Below are 17,457 nucleotides of genomic sequence, written 5' to 3'. Positions count from 1 at the left end.
TCCTGCCGCCCCCCAAATATAACATCTTACAAATTACCTCCCCGATTGTGACTACCACTTTGATCGTAGTGGGGAAGCTTGCGTTCTCCTGTGACCCTTTGGGCGAGACTGGTGGGAACTTTGCTGCTGCTAGGTTTTACCTAGCCACGCAGGTCAACGGGTAGGAGCCAGACGAAGTGTAGTCACACATTTTTTGGGGTAGGAAAAGTCATTTTTCCGCCTGGCCTCGTCACCCTCACCTTCTCAGTGGTCCTGTGAAGAGGGTTTCCCTTGTTTCAGGACAAGGTGAATGGTACCTTTCAGTCTTCTTCTTCATCTCCTTTCTCCACTTCTTCTTCATTGTTTTTGTCCTTGTCTTCTTTATTTTCTTCTATTCTATCATTTCTCGTCTAAGTTATTTTGCATTTTTCTTGTCCATGATCTGATGAATTCTAGCTCTGTGAAGGGTACCAGAAATAAACATGTCGCAGGTCATGTCCACCTGGTAGTACCGGATCCCGAACTCTTTGGTAACGCTCTGAGAAGCTGATCTATCAACAGGTGTAAAATATCGAAATGGTTCTGCTGCCATGGACATGCATCGGGGTGGTCCGTGCAGCCATTTTGGTTGCATTCCTGAGGCCATCAGAGTGGCATTGCTATGACAATGTGTTCGCATGAGTTTGTGGGACCTTATTGAGTGGCTTGGACTGGTCTGTAGATTTGTTAAGGTAACTTTGACTGTCCTCTCCTTCGTTTTCTTCTTCTTCCTTGTCCGGGCCTGTTCACTACCTTTCAATGTTTTATATATTTCTGTCACTATTAATCTGGTTCAACAATCTAAGAATAACAGATCTCTACCTGTGCGACGTGCGTGCTAATCCACCAGCCCGTGCACAGCGAAGCTCAAATCCATTTAATATTTGCTTTTCCAATGTCGGGGATTTCGCTCCAACTGTTCTTCTGTGCAATCAGCTTAACTCACCTGACCTGCTGGCTCCATCTGAGTGTCGGTTGGACAGTGGTAACTCCTCCGTTTCTTTCAAGTTACCTGGTTACATTTGTCATCGACTTGATCACCCTCCTTCTCATGGTCTTGGTATCTATGTTAAGGATTGTCTACCTTGAGCTCGTGTAAACTCTCTTGGAAGTGGCTCTCATGAGTTTACGTGTTTCCGCCTTGCTCTCCTGCATTCAACAACATATCTTTCTGCATCGCTCACCTTACTTTCCCTCTTGTGCCGCACTCGATGCAATCTCAGACAGCATTGACAGGTCTATTTTACTCCACCCTTCTGCACACATCATGGTATTTGGTTGGTATACACCACAAGGATTGGTTGGTACACTCCCGCAATACCAACCTCCCTGGTATAAATGCCTGTCATTTCTCAATCTCTTAAAACCTCACCCAAATTGTTTCCTCTCTCACTCATATTCTTGACCGTGCTTCTGATGGAAGATACCTGCTTGATCTCTTTCTGTGTTCTCACCCAGGTGATTGTGTTGCCGATGTTCTGTCTCCAATCGGTAACTCGGATCATTCCATTGTTTCTGTTTGTGTCTCCTTCTCCTCATTCTCGACTCCAGTGCATACTTTTCACCGCACTGTGTTTCAGTTTGGGAAAGCTGATTGGGATGGATTCCGTTCATTTCTTGCTGATGTGCCACAGACCTCAGCTTTTAGCCTTGGTCCTGATATGGCTGCCGATGAAATATCCCAATGGATTTGCACGGGTAGGGGCATTTATATTCCCTCTTGTGCCGATAAAGTGAAGGTCCATTCCCATCCATGGTTCACTCCGGCTTGTGCATCATCAATTGCTCATCGCAACCACTATTTCAAGCAGTACCATGTGCAAGGGTCTCTGGAGTCCAAATGTCTCTTCCACAAAGCAAGTAACCACTGTAAAAGAGTTCTTGATGATGTCAAGCAACAATGTGCTGCTTCTGTAGCCGATTCCATTGCGACTCAGCAATTTGGCTCTTGGGACTTTTGACAGTTTACCAACAGTGTACTCAACCGAAATAAATCTTCTATACCTCCTCTTTTTCATGGACCAGAGGTTGTTACTTCACCTCTGGATAAGACTAAGCTCTTTTCAAACCGCTTTATTTCTAATTCAACACTCAATGATCAGGGATACCCTCTTCCTGATTTTCCATCTCGTACAGACTCTGATATTCTTGTTCCATTTATCACTCCTAAGAAGGTTACCAGAATTATTCGTACCCTAGATGCCTCCAAAGCGACTGGTCCTGATGGAATCTCTGTGATTGTGTTGGAGTTGTGTTGTCCCGAACTGTCACCGATTCTTGCCAAGCTCTTCAACATGCGCTTGTCTGCTTCATTGTTTCCTTCATCATGGAAAGTGGCTTCTGTTGTAACCAGGTGTTTTCAAGGGTGCAGGTGAGCATTCTGAACCAAGTAACTATCACCCCATCAGCCTGCTTCCTGTAATAAGTAAGGCATTTGAATGCTTCATCAATGAACAACTTCTCAGCCATCTGGAGGACAATGAACTTCTCGCCATTTGCCAGTATGGCCTTCGCTATTCTTGCTCTACAGGTGATCTGCTATCCTCAATTACGGATCATGTGAACAGGGCATTGGAGCTCAAGGGTGAAGCTCAATTAGTTGCTTTGAATCTCTCAAAAGCCTTTGATAAAGTATGGCACAAGGGTTTGCTCCACAAGCTTCAGTCACATGGTGTATCTGGAGTGATGCATTCAATAGTCTCAGCTTTCCTTTCAAATCTCAAGATGAAGGTGGTACTTGAGGGTCAATCTTCTCCAACTTGCTCCATCCTTTCTGGTGTTCCACAGGGTTCTGTCCTTGGTCCCACATTGTTCCTTGTTTATATCAATGATCTTCCTCATAATGTTCTGTCTCAGCTAGCCATGTATGCTGATCATTCCTCACTCTACTGTACATCTGCTGATTCACTAAATGCCACTCGTAATGAGGTCGGAGTTTCTCTGGACAATGATTTCGAGAATGTGTTGACGTGGGGGCATGAGTGGCAGGTAACCTTCAATGCAAAGAGAACGAAACTGTTGTCCATATCTCGCTCCAGGAGCAGGTCTTCCCCTTTTGTGCACATGGGGTCTTCAACCTTACCAAAATCATCGGAGCTTTGGCTTCTTGGTCTGGACATGTCTTCTAACCTCCGTTAGGATAAGTACATTTCTGGTGTTGCTGGGAGTGCTTCCAAGCGAGTTGGTTGTCTTTATCGAGCACAGAGGTATTTACCGCCTGAGGCCATTTTGTACCTGTATAAGGCAACTATACGTCCCCTCATGGAGTACTGTTGTCACATTTGGGCTGGAGCACCAGCTTGCCACTTATCTTTACTTGATTGGCTCCAGAAACGCATAGTCAACCAGGTTGGTGTGGAGATGTGTTCAACTCTTCAACAGCTCTCTCACCGTAGGTCTGTTGTCACTCTTGGTTTGTTCTATAGATATTTTCTTGGCAAATGTTCTGTTGGACTTTCTAACTTGGTTCCTCCCATACGAGTGTTTGGACCCAAGACTCAGTTTGCCATCTCCGCACACCTGTACACTATAGCTGATCCAAGATGCAGAATGAAAGGCCATGGAGATAGTTTTATCCCTCGTGCTGTCTCACTCTGGAATTCACTTCCTGTAACATGCTTCCCATTATCCTACGATTTACTCTCCTTTAAGAGGAATGTCAATTCATACTTCCTACATCTTTGAGGTTTAACGCAGTTTACCCGACCTCTGCTACTTCCTGTGCCTTGGATGTTTTCTTGTTATTTTTTGAAACTGATTTATATGCGTGTATACATATATATATATATATATATATATATATATATATATATATATATATATATCAATATACAGTCACTTGAAAAAGTAAGTACACCCTTGGCTCTAATAGGTGGTATTGTCCCCTTTGGCAGAAACGACCTCAAGTCAGCGTTTCTTATAACTGTCTACCAGTCTTTGACATCGACTGGGAGAATTTTTTGCCCTTTTGACTTGGCCATTCCAGAACCCTCCATTTCTTTCTTTTCAGCCATTCCTTGGTGGATTTACTGGTATGTTTAGGGTCATTGTCATGTTACAACGTCCACGTTCGGTTGAGCTTCAACTTTCCGACAGATGGCCTCACATTATCCTCAAGCACCCTCTGGTACAATGAAGAATTCATAGTGGATTCTATGATGGTGAGCTGCCCAGGCCCAGATGCAGCAAAGCTGCCCCAAACCTTAATATTTCCACCATCATGCTTTACAGTTGGTATCAGGTTCTTGTGGTCAAATGCTGTCTTTGGTTTTCGCCAAACATGTCTTCTGGTACTGTGGCCAAATAGCTCTACCTTTGACTCATCTGTCCAGAGCACATTGTTCCAGAAGTGCTGGTCTTTGCCCAGGTGTTCATTGGCAAACTTTAGTCTTGCCCTGATGTTCTTTCTGGACAGCAAAGGTTTCCTCCTGGCACACCTCCCACGTAGATCAAATTTGTGCAGCCTCTTTCTAATGGTAGACTCGTGCACTTTGACATCAACAGTGGAAGAGCTACCTGTAGGTCCCGTGATGACATTCTGGGGTTCTTAGAGACTTTTTTCAGCATCTTGCGGTCTGCTCTCGGGCTGAACTTGCTAGGGCGGCCTGGTCTGAACAAGTTGGCAGTTGTTTGGAATCTCCTCCACTTGCAGATGATCTTCCGGACAGTCGAATGATTGATTTCAAATTGTTTGGAGATCTTTTTAAATCCCTTCCCAGACTCGTAGGCATCTATAACCTTCTTTCTGAAGGCCTCAGAGAGCTCTTTTGATCTAGGTATGGTGACGCCGCACACTTCAACAACAAAGAGCAAACCAAACTAAATGTCTGAGGTTTAAATAAGACAGGTTCCTCCAAGATCTTCTCTAACGATGTTCTAATCATTTGCACCTGAGCTGGTGCACCTGATTCTAATTTTAGGTATTTGAAGTAGTGATAAATGTAAGGGTGTACTTACTTTTTCCACATGCGAAATTTGCATTTATGTTTATTTAAATTATACAATGGACTACAAAATGTAAATGTTTCATGATATTTGTTGTATTATATCACCTTTATCTATCAATATTGTTGAAATGAAGATCAAATAGCTGTATGTTGAAATATGTTAAAAAGTGAAAACTTTACATGGGGTGTACTTACTTTTTCACGTGACTGTATATATATATATACATATATATATATATACACACATATACATATATATACACACACACACACACACACACATACACACACACACACGTACATGCACACACACACATGTATACAACAACAACAGGCATTTTAAGGCCATTTTCCCTGCTAGAGCGGGGGTTAGCCACACACACATAATTATGTATATATATATTTATTGTTCTTTAACGGGCACTATTATCCCACCTTGTGGAGTCGGTCAGGGGAAGCTTGGCCCAAGTCTTTCACGAACCGGCTGGCTCGGCCTGACATTCGCCTAGTTTGGGCAGGAATTTGTAATTTGTTCCTGGTACCGGCAATACTTGCCTCCTCTTTGTGAAGGACACCATGGAATCTTTATGGTTCAGCAACCAGTGCTGGCAGATGGGAGTCCTGGTTTAACATCGGGAGTCCTGGTTTAACGTCGGGAGTCCTGGTTTAACGTCGGGAGTCCTGGTTTAACGTCGGGAGTCCTTGTTTAACGTCGGGAGTCCTGGTTTAACGTCGGGAGTCCTGGTTTAACGTCGGGAGTCCTGGTTTAACGTCGGGAGTCCTTGTTTAACGTCGGGAGTCCTGGTTTAACGTCGGGAGTCCTGGTTTAACGTCGGGAGTCCTGGTTTAACGTCGGAAGTCCTTGTTTAACGTCGGGAGTCCTTGTTTAACGTCGGGAGTCCTGGTTTAACGTCGGGAGTCCTGGTTTAACGTCGGGAGTCCTGGTTTAACGTCGGGAGTCCTGGTTTAACATCGGGAGTCCTGGTTTAACGTCGGGAGTCCTGGTTTAACGTCGGGAGTCCTGGTTTAACGTCGGGAGTCCTTGTTTAACGTCGGGAGTCCTGGTTTAACGTCGGGAGTCCTGGTTTAACGTCGGGAGTCCTGGTTTAACGTCGGAAGTCCTTGTTTAACGTCGGGAGTCCTTGTTTAACGTCGGGAGTCCTGGTTTAACGTCGGGAGTCCTGGTTTAACGTCGGGAGTCCTGGTTTAACGTCGGGAGTCCTTGTTTAACGTCGGGAGTCCTGGTTTAACGTCGGGAGTCCTGGTTTAACGTCGGGAGTCCTGGTTTAACGTCGGGAGTCCTGGTTTAACGTCGGGAGTCCTGGTTTAACGTCGGGAGTCCTGGTTTAACGTCGGGAGTCCTGGTTTAACGTCGGGAGTCCTTGTTTAACGTCGGGAGTCCTGGTTTAACGTCGGGAGTCCTGGTTTAACGTCGGGAGTCCTGGTTTAACGTCGGGAGTCCTGGTTTAACGTCGGGAGTCCTGGTTTAACGTCGGGATTCCTGGTTTAACGTCCATCCGAGGAACACCAAACTGACAGTTTATAGGTGGCTCGGGATTCGAACCCAGCCAAGACACCTAAGAGGTGAGTATGTGTTCATCCTATCAGCCCATATATACATAGGTATGTATGTATATAACAGGGGGCACGCTCTGGTTTTAGAAAGTGCGACGTCAGTGGATGCATATGAGCACGTCGATCCCAGGTGAGCACTTTGATCACACGTCGATCCCAGGTGAGCACTTTGATCACACGTCGATCGCATGCAAATCCGTTGAGCGCAGATGACCACGGCATGTGCACGTGAGTGTGTCGAGCACATATGACCATGGCGTGCTCAGGTGACCACGGCATGAGCGTGTCGATGACACGGGAGCACACGTTGGTCGCAGGTGAGTGCTGCCACTGCTCCCATAACCGGTGTCTCTAGGTTTGCGAATAGATTGCATTTCATTCGTGATTCAGATGTTATATTTACTTTCGTCACCAAAGGTGGATGCAGGTTATGTTTTCACCCTGTCTGTCTGTCCGTCTGTCTGTCCGTTTGTGAACAAAATATCTCAAAAAGTTGTGGATGGATTTGGACGAAACTTGGTGAACAGGTTGGGTGTGTGACAAGGAAGAATCGATTCGATTTTGGTGAAGATCTGAATATGGATTCGGATATGAGAATTATTTAATTTTTTAAGTGATTCTTCACCATTGGGAGATATGGCCAACCAGGTGGAGGTGTGTGTGCTCTCTACTGAGTGCTGTTCGGGTATAAAATGTTGCAGCATCTCAGTTTGGAGAAACACATAAAGACGGTATAGCGAGTATAAGACGGTATATGTATAAGATACACTAAATTATATTATGACGTCATAGTGGGGCGTGAAATTAGGCCTGGCATTGTCCTGGCACAAATCAATGTATCACTGCACAAAATACCTTTCCTTTCTACCTGCTCTCACAGACCACTCGTTTGGGCAAACATTCCCTTTTGAAGGGAGACATTTAAGGCAAAGCGTTTCATCTGAAATCTTGGGAAGAACCTGCTAGGGTTGCGTGGACCTAACCCGTGTGGACCCTTCCGCATGGACCTAACCTGTGTGGCACCTTCCACATGGACCTAACCTGTGTGGACCCTTCCGCATGGACCTAACTTGTGTGGCCCCTTCCGCATGGACCTAACCTGTGTGGACCCTTCCGCATGGACCTAACCCATGTGGACCCTTCTGCATGGACCTAACCTGTGTGGCACCTTCCACATGGACCTAACCTGTGTGGACCCTTCCGCATGGACCTAACCCGTGTGGACCCTTCCACATGGACCAAACCTGTGTGGCCCCTTCCGCATGGACCTAACCCATGTGGACCCTTCCGCATGGACCGAACCCATGTGGACCCTTCCGGATGGGCCTACCCCATGTAGACCCTTCCGGATGGGCCTACCCCATGTAGACCCTTCCGCATGGACATAACCCGTGTGGACCCTTCCGCATGGACCTAAGCAGTGTGGACCCTTCCGCATGGACCTAACCCATGTGGCCCCTTCCGCAAGGACCTAACCCATGTGGACCCTTCCGGATGGACCTACCCCGTGTAGACTCTTCTGCATGGACATAACCCGTGTGGACCCTTCCGCATGGACATAACCCGTGTGGACCCTTCCGCATGGACATAACCCGTGTGGACCCTTCCGCATGGACCTAACCTGTGTGGACGCTCCCGCATGGACCTAACCCGTGTGGACCCTTCCACATGGACCAAACCTGTGTGGCCCCTTCCGCATGGACCTAACCCGTGTGGACCCTTCCGCATGGACCGAACCCATGTGGGCCCTTCCGGATGGACCTACCCCATGTAGACCCTTCCGCATGGACATAACCCGTGTGGACCCTTCCGCATGGACCTAACCCATGTGGCCCCTTCCGCAAGGACCTAACCCATGTGGACCCTTCCGCAAGGACCTAACCCATGTGGACCCTTCCACATGGACCTAACCTGTGTATACCCTTAAGCATGGACCTAACCCATGTGGACCCTTCCACATGGACCTAACCCGTGTGTACCCTTAAGCGTGGACCTAACCCATGTGGACCCTTCCACATGGACCTAACCTGTGTGCACCTAACCTGTTTGGACCCTTCTGGGTGGATCTATCCCACGTGCACCAAACCCGTGTGGACTCTTCCGCATGGGCCTAACCGTCAGGTGGAAATGTCGAAATCACTCATTCGCATCAACATTATTCCTTCATTTTGTTCATTCCAAGGAGGAAAAAAAAGGCATAATGAAGGTTTTATTGTAAAATTAATTTAAGTACTCACTGATGCGATCACAAGTTAGTCATGTGCATGGACAGCAAGTGGTAAAATGAAGTCCTGCCATGTGGACCGATAACAGGTGAAGTGGAAATATCCGATTACGAGTAGACTCGATCGTTCATATCAGTTTCCATCAGAGTGGCATCATTGTCATTGAGAAAGCTATCGGGAATATCGCATTCCCAAATGTTTAACATCAAGAACACCGCCAGGCTTCTTTGGTTACCGAGGGCAGCCTGGAAGAGCCTCTGGATACCATGAAATATAAGGGGCGGGAGGAGAAAAAGTGGTGGGTTATTGAGAAGGCAGCAGAGAAAGGGGGGCAGAGCTTGAGCATACTGGGGTGAAAAAGTCGTGGGTTATGGAGAAGGCAGCAGAGAAAGGGGGGCAAAGCTCAAGCATACTGGGGAGAAAAAGTCGTGGGTTATGGAGAAGGCAGCAGAGAAATGGTGGCAGAGCTCGAGCATCCTGGGGAGAAAAATCGTGGGTTATTGAGAAGGCAGCAGAGAAGGGGGGGGGGGGCAGAGCTCGAGCATCCTGGGGAGAAAAAGTCGTGGGTTATTGAGAAGGCAGCAGAGAAAGGGGGGCAGAGCTCGAGCATCCTGGGGAGAAAAATCGTGGGTTATTGAGAAGGCAGCAGAGAAAGGGGGGCAGAGCTCGAGCATCCTGGGGAGAAAAATCGTGGGTTATTGAGAAGGCAGCAGAGAAGGGGGGGGGGCAGAGCTCGAGCATCCTGGGGAGAAAAAGTCGTGGGTTATTGAGAAGGCAGCAGAGAAAGGGGGGCAGAGCTCGAGCATCCTGGGGAGAAAAAGTCGTGGGTTATGGAGAAGGCAGCAGAGAAAGGGGGGCAGAGCTCGAGCATCATGGAGAGAAAAATCGTGGGTTATTGAGAAGGAAGCAGAGAAAGGGGGGCAAAGCTCGAGCATCCTGGGGAGAAAAAGTCGTGGGTTATGGAGAAGGCAGCAGAGAAAGGGGGGCAGAGCTTGAGCATACTGGGGTGAAAAAGTCGTGGGTTATGGAGAAGGCAGCAGAGAAAGGGGGGCAAAGCTCAAGCATACTGGGGAGAAAAAGTCGTGGGTTATGGAGAAGGCAGCAGAGAAAGGGGGGCAGAGCTCGAGCATCCTGGGGAGAAAAATCGTGGGTTATTGAGAAGGCAGCAGAGAAGGGGGGGCAGAGCTCGAGCATCCTGGGGAGAAAAAGTCATGGGTTATTGAGAAGGCAGCAGAGAAAGGGGGGCAGAGCTCGAGCATCCTGGGGAGAAAAAGTCATGGCTTATGGAGAAGGAAGCAGAGAAAGGGGGGCACAGCTCGAGTATCCTGGGGAGAAAAAGTCGTGGGTTATTGAGAAGGCAGCAGAGAAAGGGGTCAGAGCTCGAGCATACTGGGGAGAAAAAGTCGTGGATTATGGAGAAGGCAGCAGAGAAAGAGGGGCAGAGCTCAAGCATCCTGGGGAGAAAAAGTCGTGGGTTATTGAGAAGGCAGCAGAGAAAGGGGGGCAGAGCTCGAGCATCCTGGGGAGAAAAAGTCATGGGTTATGGAGAAGGAAGCAGAGAAAGGGGGGCAGAGCTCGAGTATCCTGGGGAGAAAAAGTCGTGGGTTATTGAGAAGGCAGCAGAGAAAGGGGGGCAGAGCTCGAGCATCCTGGGGAGAAAAAGTCATGGGTTATTGAGAAGGAAGCAGAGAAAGGGGGGCAGAGCTCGAGTATCCTGGGGAGAAACAGTCGTTGGTTATTGAGAAGGAAGCAGAGAAAGGGGGGGCAGAGCTCGAGCATCCTGGGGAGAAAAAGTCGTGGGTTATGGAGAAGGAAGCAGAGAAAGGGGGGCAGAGCTTGAGCATTCTGGGGAGAAAAAGTCGTGGGTTATGGAGAAGGAAGCAGAGAAAGGGGGGCAGAGCTTGAGCATGCTGGGGAGAAAAAGTCGTGGGTTATGGAGAAGGAAGCAGAGAAAGGGGGGCAGAGCTCGAGCATCCTGGGGAGAAAAATCGTGGGTTATTGAGAAGACAGCAGAGAAAGGGGGGCAAAGCTCAAGCATACTGGGGAGAAAAAGTCATGGGTTATTGAGAAGGAAGCAGAGAAAGGGGGGCAGAGCTCAAGTATCCTGGGGAGAAACAGTCGTTGGTTATTGAGAAGGAAGCAGAGAAAGGGGGGCAGAGCTCGAGCATCCTGGGGAGAAAACGTGATGGGTTATGGAGAAGGAAGCAGAGAAAGGGGGGCAGAGCTTGAGCATGCTGGGGAGAAAAAGTCGTGGGTTATGGAGAAGGAAGCAGAGAAAGGGGGGCAGAGCTTGAGCATGCTGGGGAGAAAAAGTCGTGGGTTATGGAGAAGGAAGCAGAGAAAGGGGGGCAGAGCTCGAGCATCCTGGGGAGAAAAATCGTGGGTTATTGAGAAGGAAGCAGAGAAAGGGGGGCAGAGCTCGAGTATCCTGGGGAGAAAAAAGTCGTGGGTTGTTGAGAAGGCAGCAGAGAAAGGGGAGCAGAGCTCGAGCATCCTGGGGAGAAAAATCGTGGGTTATTGAGAAGGCAGCAGAGAAAGGGGGGCAGAGCTCGAGCATACTGGGGAGAAAAAGTCGTGGGCTATTGAGAAGGCAGCAGAGAAAGGGGGGCAGAGCTCGAGCATCCTGGGGAGAAAAAGTCGTGGGTTATGTAGAAGGCAGCAGAGAAAGGGGGGCAAAGCTCGAGCATCCTGGGGAGAAAAAGTCGTGGGTTATTGAGAAGGAGGCAGAGAAAGGGGGGCAGAGCTCGAGCATCCTGGGGAGAAAAAGTCGTGGGTTATTGAGAAGGAAGCAGAGAAAGGGGGGCAGAGCTCGAGCATCCTGGGGAGAAAAAGTCGTGGGTTATTGAGAAGGCAGCAGAGAAAGGGGGCAGAGCTCGAGCATCCTGGGGAGAAAAAGTCATGGGTTATTGAGAAGGAAGCAGAGAAAGGGGGGCAGAGCTCGAGCATCCTGGGGAGAAAAGTGGTGGGTTATGTAGAAGGCAGCAGAGAAAGGGGGGCAGAGCTCGAGCATCCTGGGGAGAAAAAGTCGTGTGTTATGGAGAAGGAAGCAGAGAAAGGGGGGCAGAGCTTGAGCATCCTGGGGAGAAAAAGTCGTGGGTTATGGAGAAGGAAGCTGGGAAAGGGGGGCAGAGCTTGAGCATGCTGGGGAGAAAAAGTCGTGGGTTATGGAGAAGGAAGCAGAGAAAGGGGGGCAGAGCTCGAGCATCCTGGGGAGAAAAATCGTGGGTTTATGAGAAGGCAGCAGAGAAAGGGGGGCAAAGCTCAAGCATACTGGGGAGAAAAAGTCATGGGTTATTGAGAAGGAAGCAGAGAAAGGGGGGCAAAGCTCAAGCATACTGGGGAGAAAAAGTCATGGGTTATTGAGAAGGAAGCAGAGAAAGGGGGGCAGAGCTCGAGTATCCTGGGGAGAAACAGTCGTTGGTTATTGAGAAGGAAGCAGAGAAAGGGGGGCAGAGCTCGAGCATCCTGGGGAGAAAACGTCATGGGTTATGGAGAAGGAAGCAGAGAAAGGGGGGCAGAGCTTGAGCATGCTGGGGAGAAAAAGTCGTGGGTTATGGAGAAGGAAGCAGAGAGAGGGGGGCAGAGCTTGAGCATGCTGGGGAGAAAAAGTCGTGGGTTATGGAGAAGGAAGCAGAGAAAGGGGGGCAGAGCTCGAGCATACTGGGGAGAAAAATCGTGGGTTATTGAGAAGGAAGCAGAGAAAGGGGGGCAGAGCTCGAGTATCCTGGGGTGAAAAAAGTCGTGGGTTGTTGAGAAGGCAGCAGAGAAAGGGGGGCAGAGCTCGAGCATCCTGGGGAGAAAAATCGTGGGTTATTGAGAAGGCAGCAGAGAAAGGGGGGCAGAGCTCGAGTATACTGGGGAGAAAAAGTCGTGGGCTATTGAGAAGGCAGCAGAGAAAGGGGAGCAGAGCTCGAGCATCCTGGGGAGAAAAAGTGGTGGGTTATGTTGAAGGCAGCAGAGAAAGGGGGGCAAAGCTCGAGCATCCTGGGGAGAAAAAGTCGTGGGTTATTGAGAAGGAGGCAGAGAAAGGGGGGCAGAGCTCGAGCATCCTGGGGAGAAAACGTCATGGGTTATGGAGAAGGAAGCAGAGAAAGGGGGGCAGAGCTTGAGCATGCTGGGGAGAAAAAGTCGTGGGTTATGGAGAAGGAAGCAGAGAAAGGGGGGCAGAGCTTGAGCATGCTGGGGAGAAAAAGTCGTGGGTTATGGAGAAGGAAGCAGAGAAAGTGGGGGCAGAGCTCGAGCATCCTGGGGAGAAAAATCGTGGGTTATTGAGAAGGAAGCAGAGAAAGGGGGGCAGAGCTCGAGTATCCTGGGGAGAAAAAAGTCGTGGGTTGTTGAGAAGGCAGCAGAGAAAGGGGGGCAGAGCTCGAGCATCCTGGGGAGAAAAAGTCGTGGGTTATTGAGAAGGAAGCAGAGAAAGGGGGGCAGAGCTCGAGCATCCTGGGGAGGAGGAAGAGCATCTTGAGGTCAAAAATTGAGAGGAGGGAAGATCATGAGGGCTTGTGGGAGAAGGAAATTGGTGTGTGAGTTTGTGTAACCTCCGTTATTGTTGAGGGAACTGTTTGAGATGAAGAGGGGAGGTGATCATGAGAACCTGCAATTTCAGGTGTCCTGGTGGGAGCAGTAATGGAGAGAGGGAAAGATTATACTCGAGAACGTGTGCAGCTCCTCACCTGCACACAAAGTTGCTCTTACAAGAACGATGTAGACTCAGGCAGTTGATCTTTTCCCGGTCTGCGTAGGAGCATGATGGGACGATGGTCTTGCGCTTCCGCTCAGTGCATGCATATTCATGGCATGGACAAAACAGCATCCCATGACTCGAGTTGGCCGGGACCCGATCAAAGAAGCGTCTCAGAGCCGAGTGACACCTGCGCCGGTTGCAGGAGTCCCCACGAGGCGCGCACGCCTGCACATACTCCGTCTTGTACTTGGTGCACGCCTCCTCCATGTTACATGCCATGGCGGCTGCCATGCATGCATTGCCAGACGTAGGGTTAGCAGGGCGACCTGCTGATGGGGTAGAGGGTTAGAGACAAACGGTACCATGTTCGTGATGACACCAACGACTCGAGACGAGCACAAGTCTACACGCATAGGGTATAGGTGGACGTGGCATTAAAATCGTTATGCATGGAAGAGTGCACACATGTTAACAAACCATTGCAATCATTGGCGGTAACTTGTACAAAATAATAATAGTAATTGTGACAAAGTTAATATTTAATGAATGAATGGTGCATCTTGGAGTCGGTGGCCGGATTTGCAGTCCGGCCGCCGAAAGAACACCTCATTCCACAACACACACAGTGGTGAGTATCCGGATGGTGCTGAGGAGTCGTCCAAGGAGCCAGCGACGTGACGATCCAGCGTACGCTCCCATATACAGGCACGCGAAAAAGTAAGTACACCCCATGTAAAGTTTTGACTTTTTCAATATATTTCAACATACAGCTATTTGATCTTCATTTCAACAATATTGATAGATAAAGGTGATATAATATAACAAATATCATGAAACATTTACATTTTGTAGTCCATTGTATAATTTAAATAAACATAAATGCAAATTTCGCATGTGGAAAAACTAAGTACACCCTTGGCTCTAATAGGTGGTATTGCCCCCTTTGGCAGAAACAACCTCAAGTCGGCGTTTCTTATAACTGTCCACCAGTCTCTGACATCGACAGGGAGAAATTTTTGCCCACTCCTCCATGCAGAATTCTTTCAGCTGTGCGATGTTTGAGGGGTTTCTTGCATGCACAGCTCGTTTCAAATCCCCCCACAACATCTCAATGGGATTTAGATCCGGGCTTTGACTTGGCCATTCCAGAACCCTCCATTTCTTTCTTTTCAGCCATTCCTTGGTGGATTTACTGGTATGTTTAGGGTCATTGTCATGTTGCAAGGTCCACCTTCGGTTGAGCTTCAACACTCCGCCAGATGGCCTCACATTATCCTCAAGCACTCACTGGTACAATGAAGAATTCATAGTGGATTATATGGTGGTGAGCTGCCCAGGCCCTGATGCAGCAAAGCTGCCCCAAACCATAATATTTCCACCACCATGCTTTACAGTTGGTATCAGGTTCTTGTGGTCAAATGCTGTCTTTGGTTTTCACCAAACATGTCTTCTGGTACTGTGGCCAAATAGCTCTACCTTTGACTCATCTATCCAGAGCACATTGTTCCAGAAGTGCTGGTCTTTGCCTAGCTGTTCATTGACAAACTTTAGTCTTGCCCTGATGTTCTTTCTGGAGAGCAAAGGTTTCCTCCTGGCACACCTCCCATGTAGATCAAATGTGTGCAGCCTCTTTCTAATGGTAGACTCGTGCACTTTGACATTAACAGTGGCAAGAGCTACCTGTAGGTCCCGTGATGACATTCTGGGGTTCTTAGAGACTTCTTTCAGCATCCTGCGGTCTGCTCTCGGGCTGAACTTGCTGGGGCGGCCTGGCCTGAACAAGTTGACAGTTGTTTGGAATCTTCTCCACTTGTAGATGATTTTCCGGACAGTCGAATGATTGATTTCAAATTGTGTGGAGATCTTTTTAAATCCCTTCCCAGACTCGAAGGCATCTATAACCTTCTTTCTGAAGGCCTCAGAGAGCTCTTTTGATCTGGGCATGGTGACGGCGCACACTTCAACAACAAAGAGCAAACCAAACTAAATGTCTGAGGTTTAAATAAGACAGGTTCCTCCAAGATCCTCTCTAACGATGTTCTAATCATTTGCACCTGAGCTGGTGCACCTGATTCTAATTTTAGGTATTTGAAGTAGTGATAAATGTCGGGGTGTACTTACTTTTTGCACATGCGAAATTTGCATTTATGTTTATTTAAATTATACAATGGACTACAAAATGTAAATGTTTCATGATATTTGTTATATTATATCACCTTTATCTATCAATATTGTTGAAATGAAGATCAAATAGCTGTATGTTGAAATATGTTGAAAAAGTCAAAACTTTACATGGGGTGTACTTACTTTTTCACATGACTGTATATATATATATATATATATATATATATATATATATATATATATATATATATATATATATATATATATATAGGAAGGGTGGAAGATAGATTGAGAAAGATGAATGAGATTGTGTTTGAGTATGCATGTGTCACGTTTGGAGTGAAAGAGTGTGTAGAGAGGGGTGAGAAGGAGGCATGTTTGAGCAGGAGGCAGAGGGAGATCCATGAGTTGAGAATGGAGTTGAGGAGTTTGAATGTAAGATGGAAGAGGGCAGTGGAAGGGGAGAGGAATGGGCTTGAGGTGTTGACGAAGCAGGTGAGGATGAGGTTGGTGAAGTTGAAGAGAGTCGGAAGGATGAAGAGGTGAAGAAAGGAGAGGCAGAGGAAGAGAAAGAGGTTCTTTGAGAAGCCTTTTCAGTTTGTGAAGGATCTGTTGGAGCCGTCTCGATTTGGTGTACTGAAGGTACCAAAGGAAGAGTTGGAAGGTCACCTGCGTGTCACGTATGCAGACACAAGGAGGAACGAAGTGGTGGGAGGACATCGAAGGATTGGTGAGACCGACAGAGCCAGGTGTTCCATTTGATTTGTCAGAGCCAAAGATGTCTGAGATTGAGGCAGTTTTGAGGAAGGCACCGGCGGCATCGGCTGCAGGACCAAGTGGAGTGCCATACAAGGTGTTTAAGAGTTGTGAAGGCATCAGGCAGTATCTGTGGAAGGCTCTGAAGGTGGTATGGAGGCAAGGAGTGGTGCCCAGTCAATGGACAAGGGCGGAAGGAGTTTATATTCCAAAGCAGGAGGAGGCTGTGACACTGGAGCAGTTTAGACCAATATCATTGCTCGATGTAGATGGGAAGATATTGATGAGTCTTTGCGGCACGGCTCTCAGGCTTCATCAGACGGAATGGTTTTGTGGATGGTTCTGTGCAGAAGGAAGGAATACCAGGATCACCAGGATGCATTGAACACTCGGCAATGGTCTGGCAAGTGTTACAGGAGGCAACGAGGCAAAGGAAGGATGTGGCGGTGGTATGGCTGGATTTGGAGAATGCATATGGGTCAGTGCCGCATGCCTTGATCAGGTATGCCATGGATTTCTTTTGGGTGCCACGGAGATTTGGGGATTTTTTGATGGCATATTATGATCAGTTTTGGATGCGGTTTGCGACACAGTCCTATGTAACAGAGTGGCAGAAGTTGGAAGTGGGGATCCCGATGGGATGTACCATCTCCCCGATTTTGTTTGTGCTGGTTATGGAGTTGTTGATACGTGCGGTGAGTGGACATGGGAAAGAAGTGGAGCTAGCCCCTGGTCAGAGGTTGCCAGCAATGTTTGCTTTCATGGATGACCTGACAGTTGTTCAACAGTCCGCTGATGCAGCAGTAGAAGTACTGGGACGACTGGAAAGGTTGATGCGGTGGGCAAGAATGGGATTTAAAGCAAGAAAGTCGAGGAGTGTGGTAGTGAGACGAGGAGGGGTGGATAACATGCACAGGTTTCGGCTGGGGCGATGGCCTCACCCTCATCTGCTTTGAACTTGTTACCCTCGCCTGAGGAGAGAGTATTGCATTTTAGTCCGATTGTTATTTGCAAAATCGAAGGTTTTTCAAGTATATTGGTCGGTTGCGTTTGTGGTTCTGTCTGTCTGTCTGTTTGTTTATGTGTTTGTCTGTTTGTTACTTGGCAAAAAAAAATTTTTTTGCAAGTA

General features: G+C 48.0%; 1 protein-coding gene across 2 annotated transcripts in view; it reads right to left on the bottom strand.

Annotated features, from left to right (window-relative positions):
* LOC137420554 (GDNF family receptor alpha-4) overlaps positions 1 to 17,457 on the bottom strand; it is an 80,204-nt gene that overhangs the window by 38,402 nt on the left and 24,345 nt on the right. The window contains exon 4 of one of the 2 annotated variants that reach the window (XM_068105703.2): positions 13,438 to 13,774. In XM_068105703.2, the coding sequence (XP_067961804.2) occupies positions 13,438 to 13,774 (337 nt within the window). Of the gene's footprint in view, positions 1 to 13,437; positions 13,778 to 17,457 lie in introns of both variants that reach the window. The other variant, XM_068105702.2, reaches the window with a different exon arrangement.

Source organism: Myxine glutinosa, chromosome 2 (assembly GCF_964187855.1).
Source record: "Myxine glutinosa chromosome 2, kmMyxGlut1.1, whole genome shotgun sequence".
In the NCBI taxonomy this organism is placed as follows: domain Eukaryota; kingdom Metazoa; phylum Chordata; class Myxini; order Myxiniformes; family Myxinidae; genus Myxine; species Myxine glutinosa.
The sequence above is the reverse complement of the archived record's forward strand: the minus strand, read 5'-3'. Positions and strand labels throughout refer to the sequence as shown.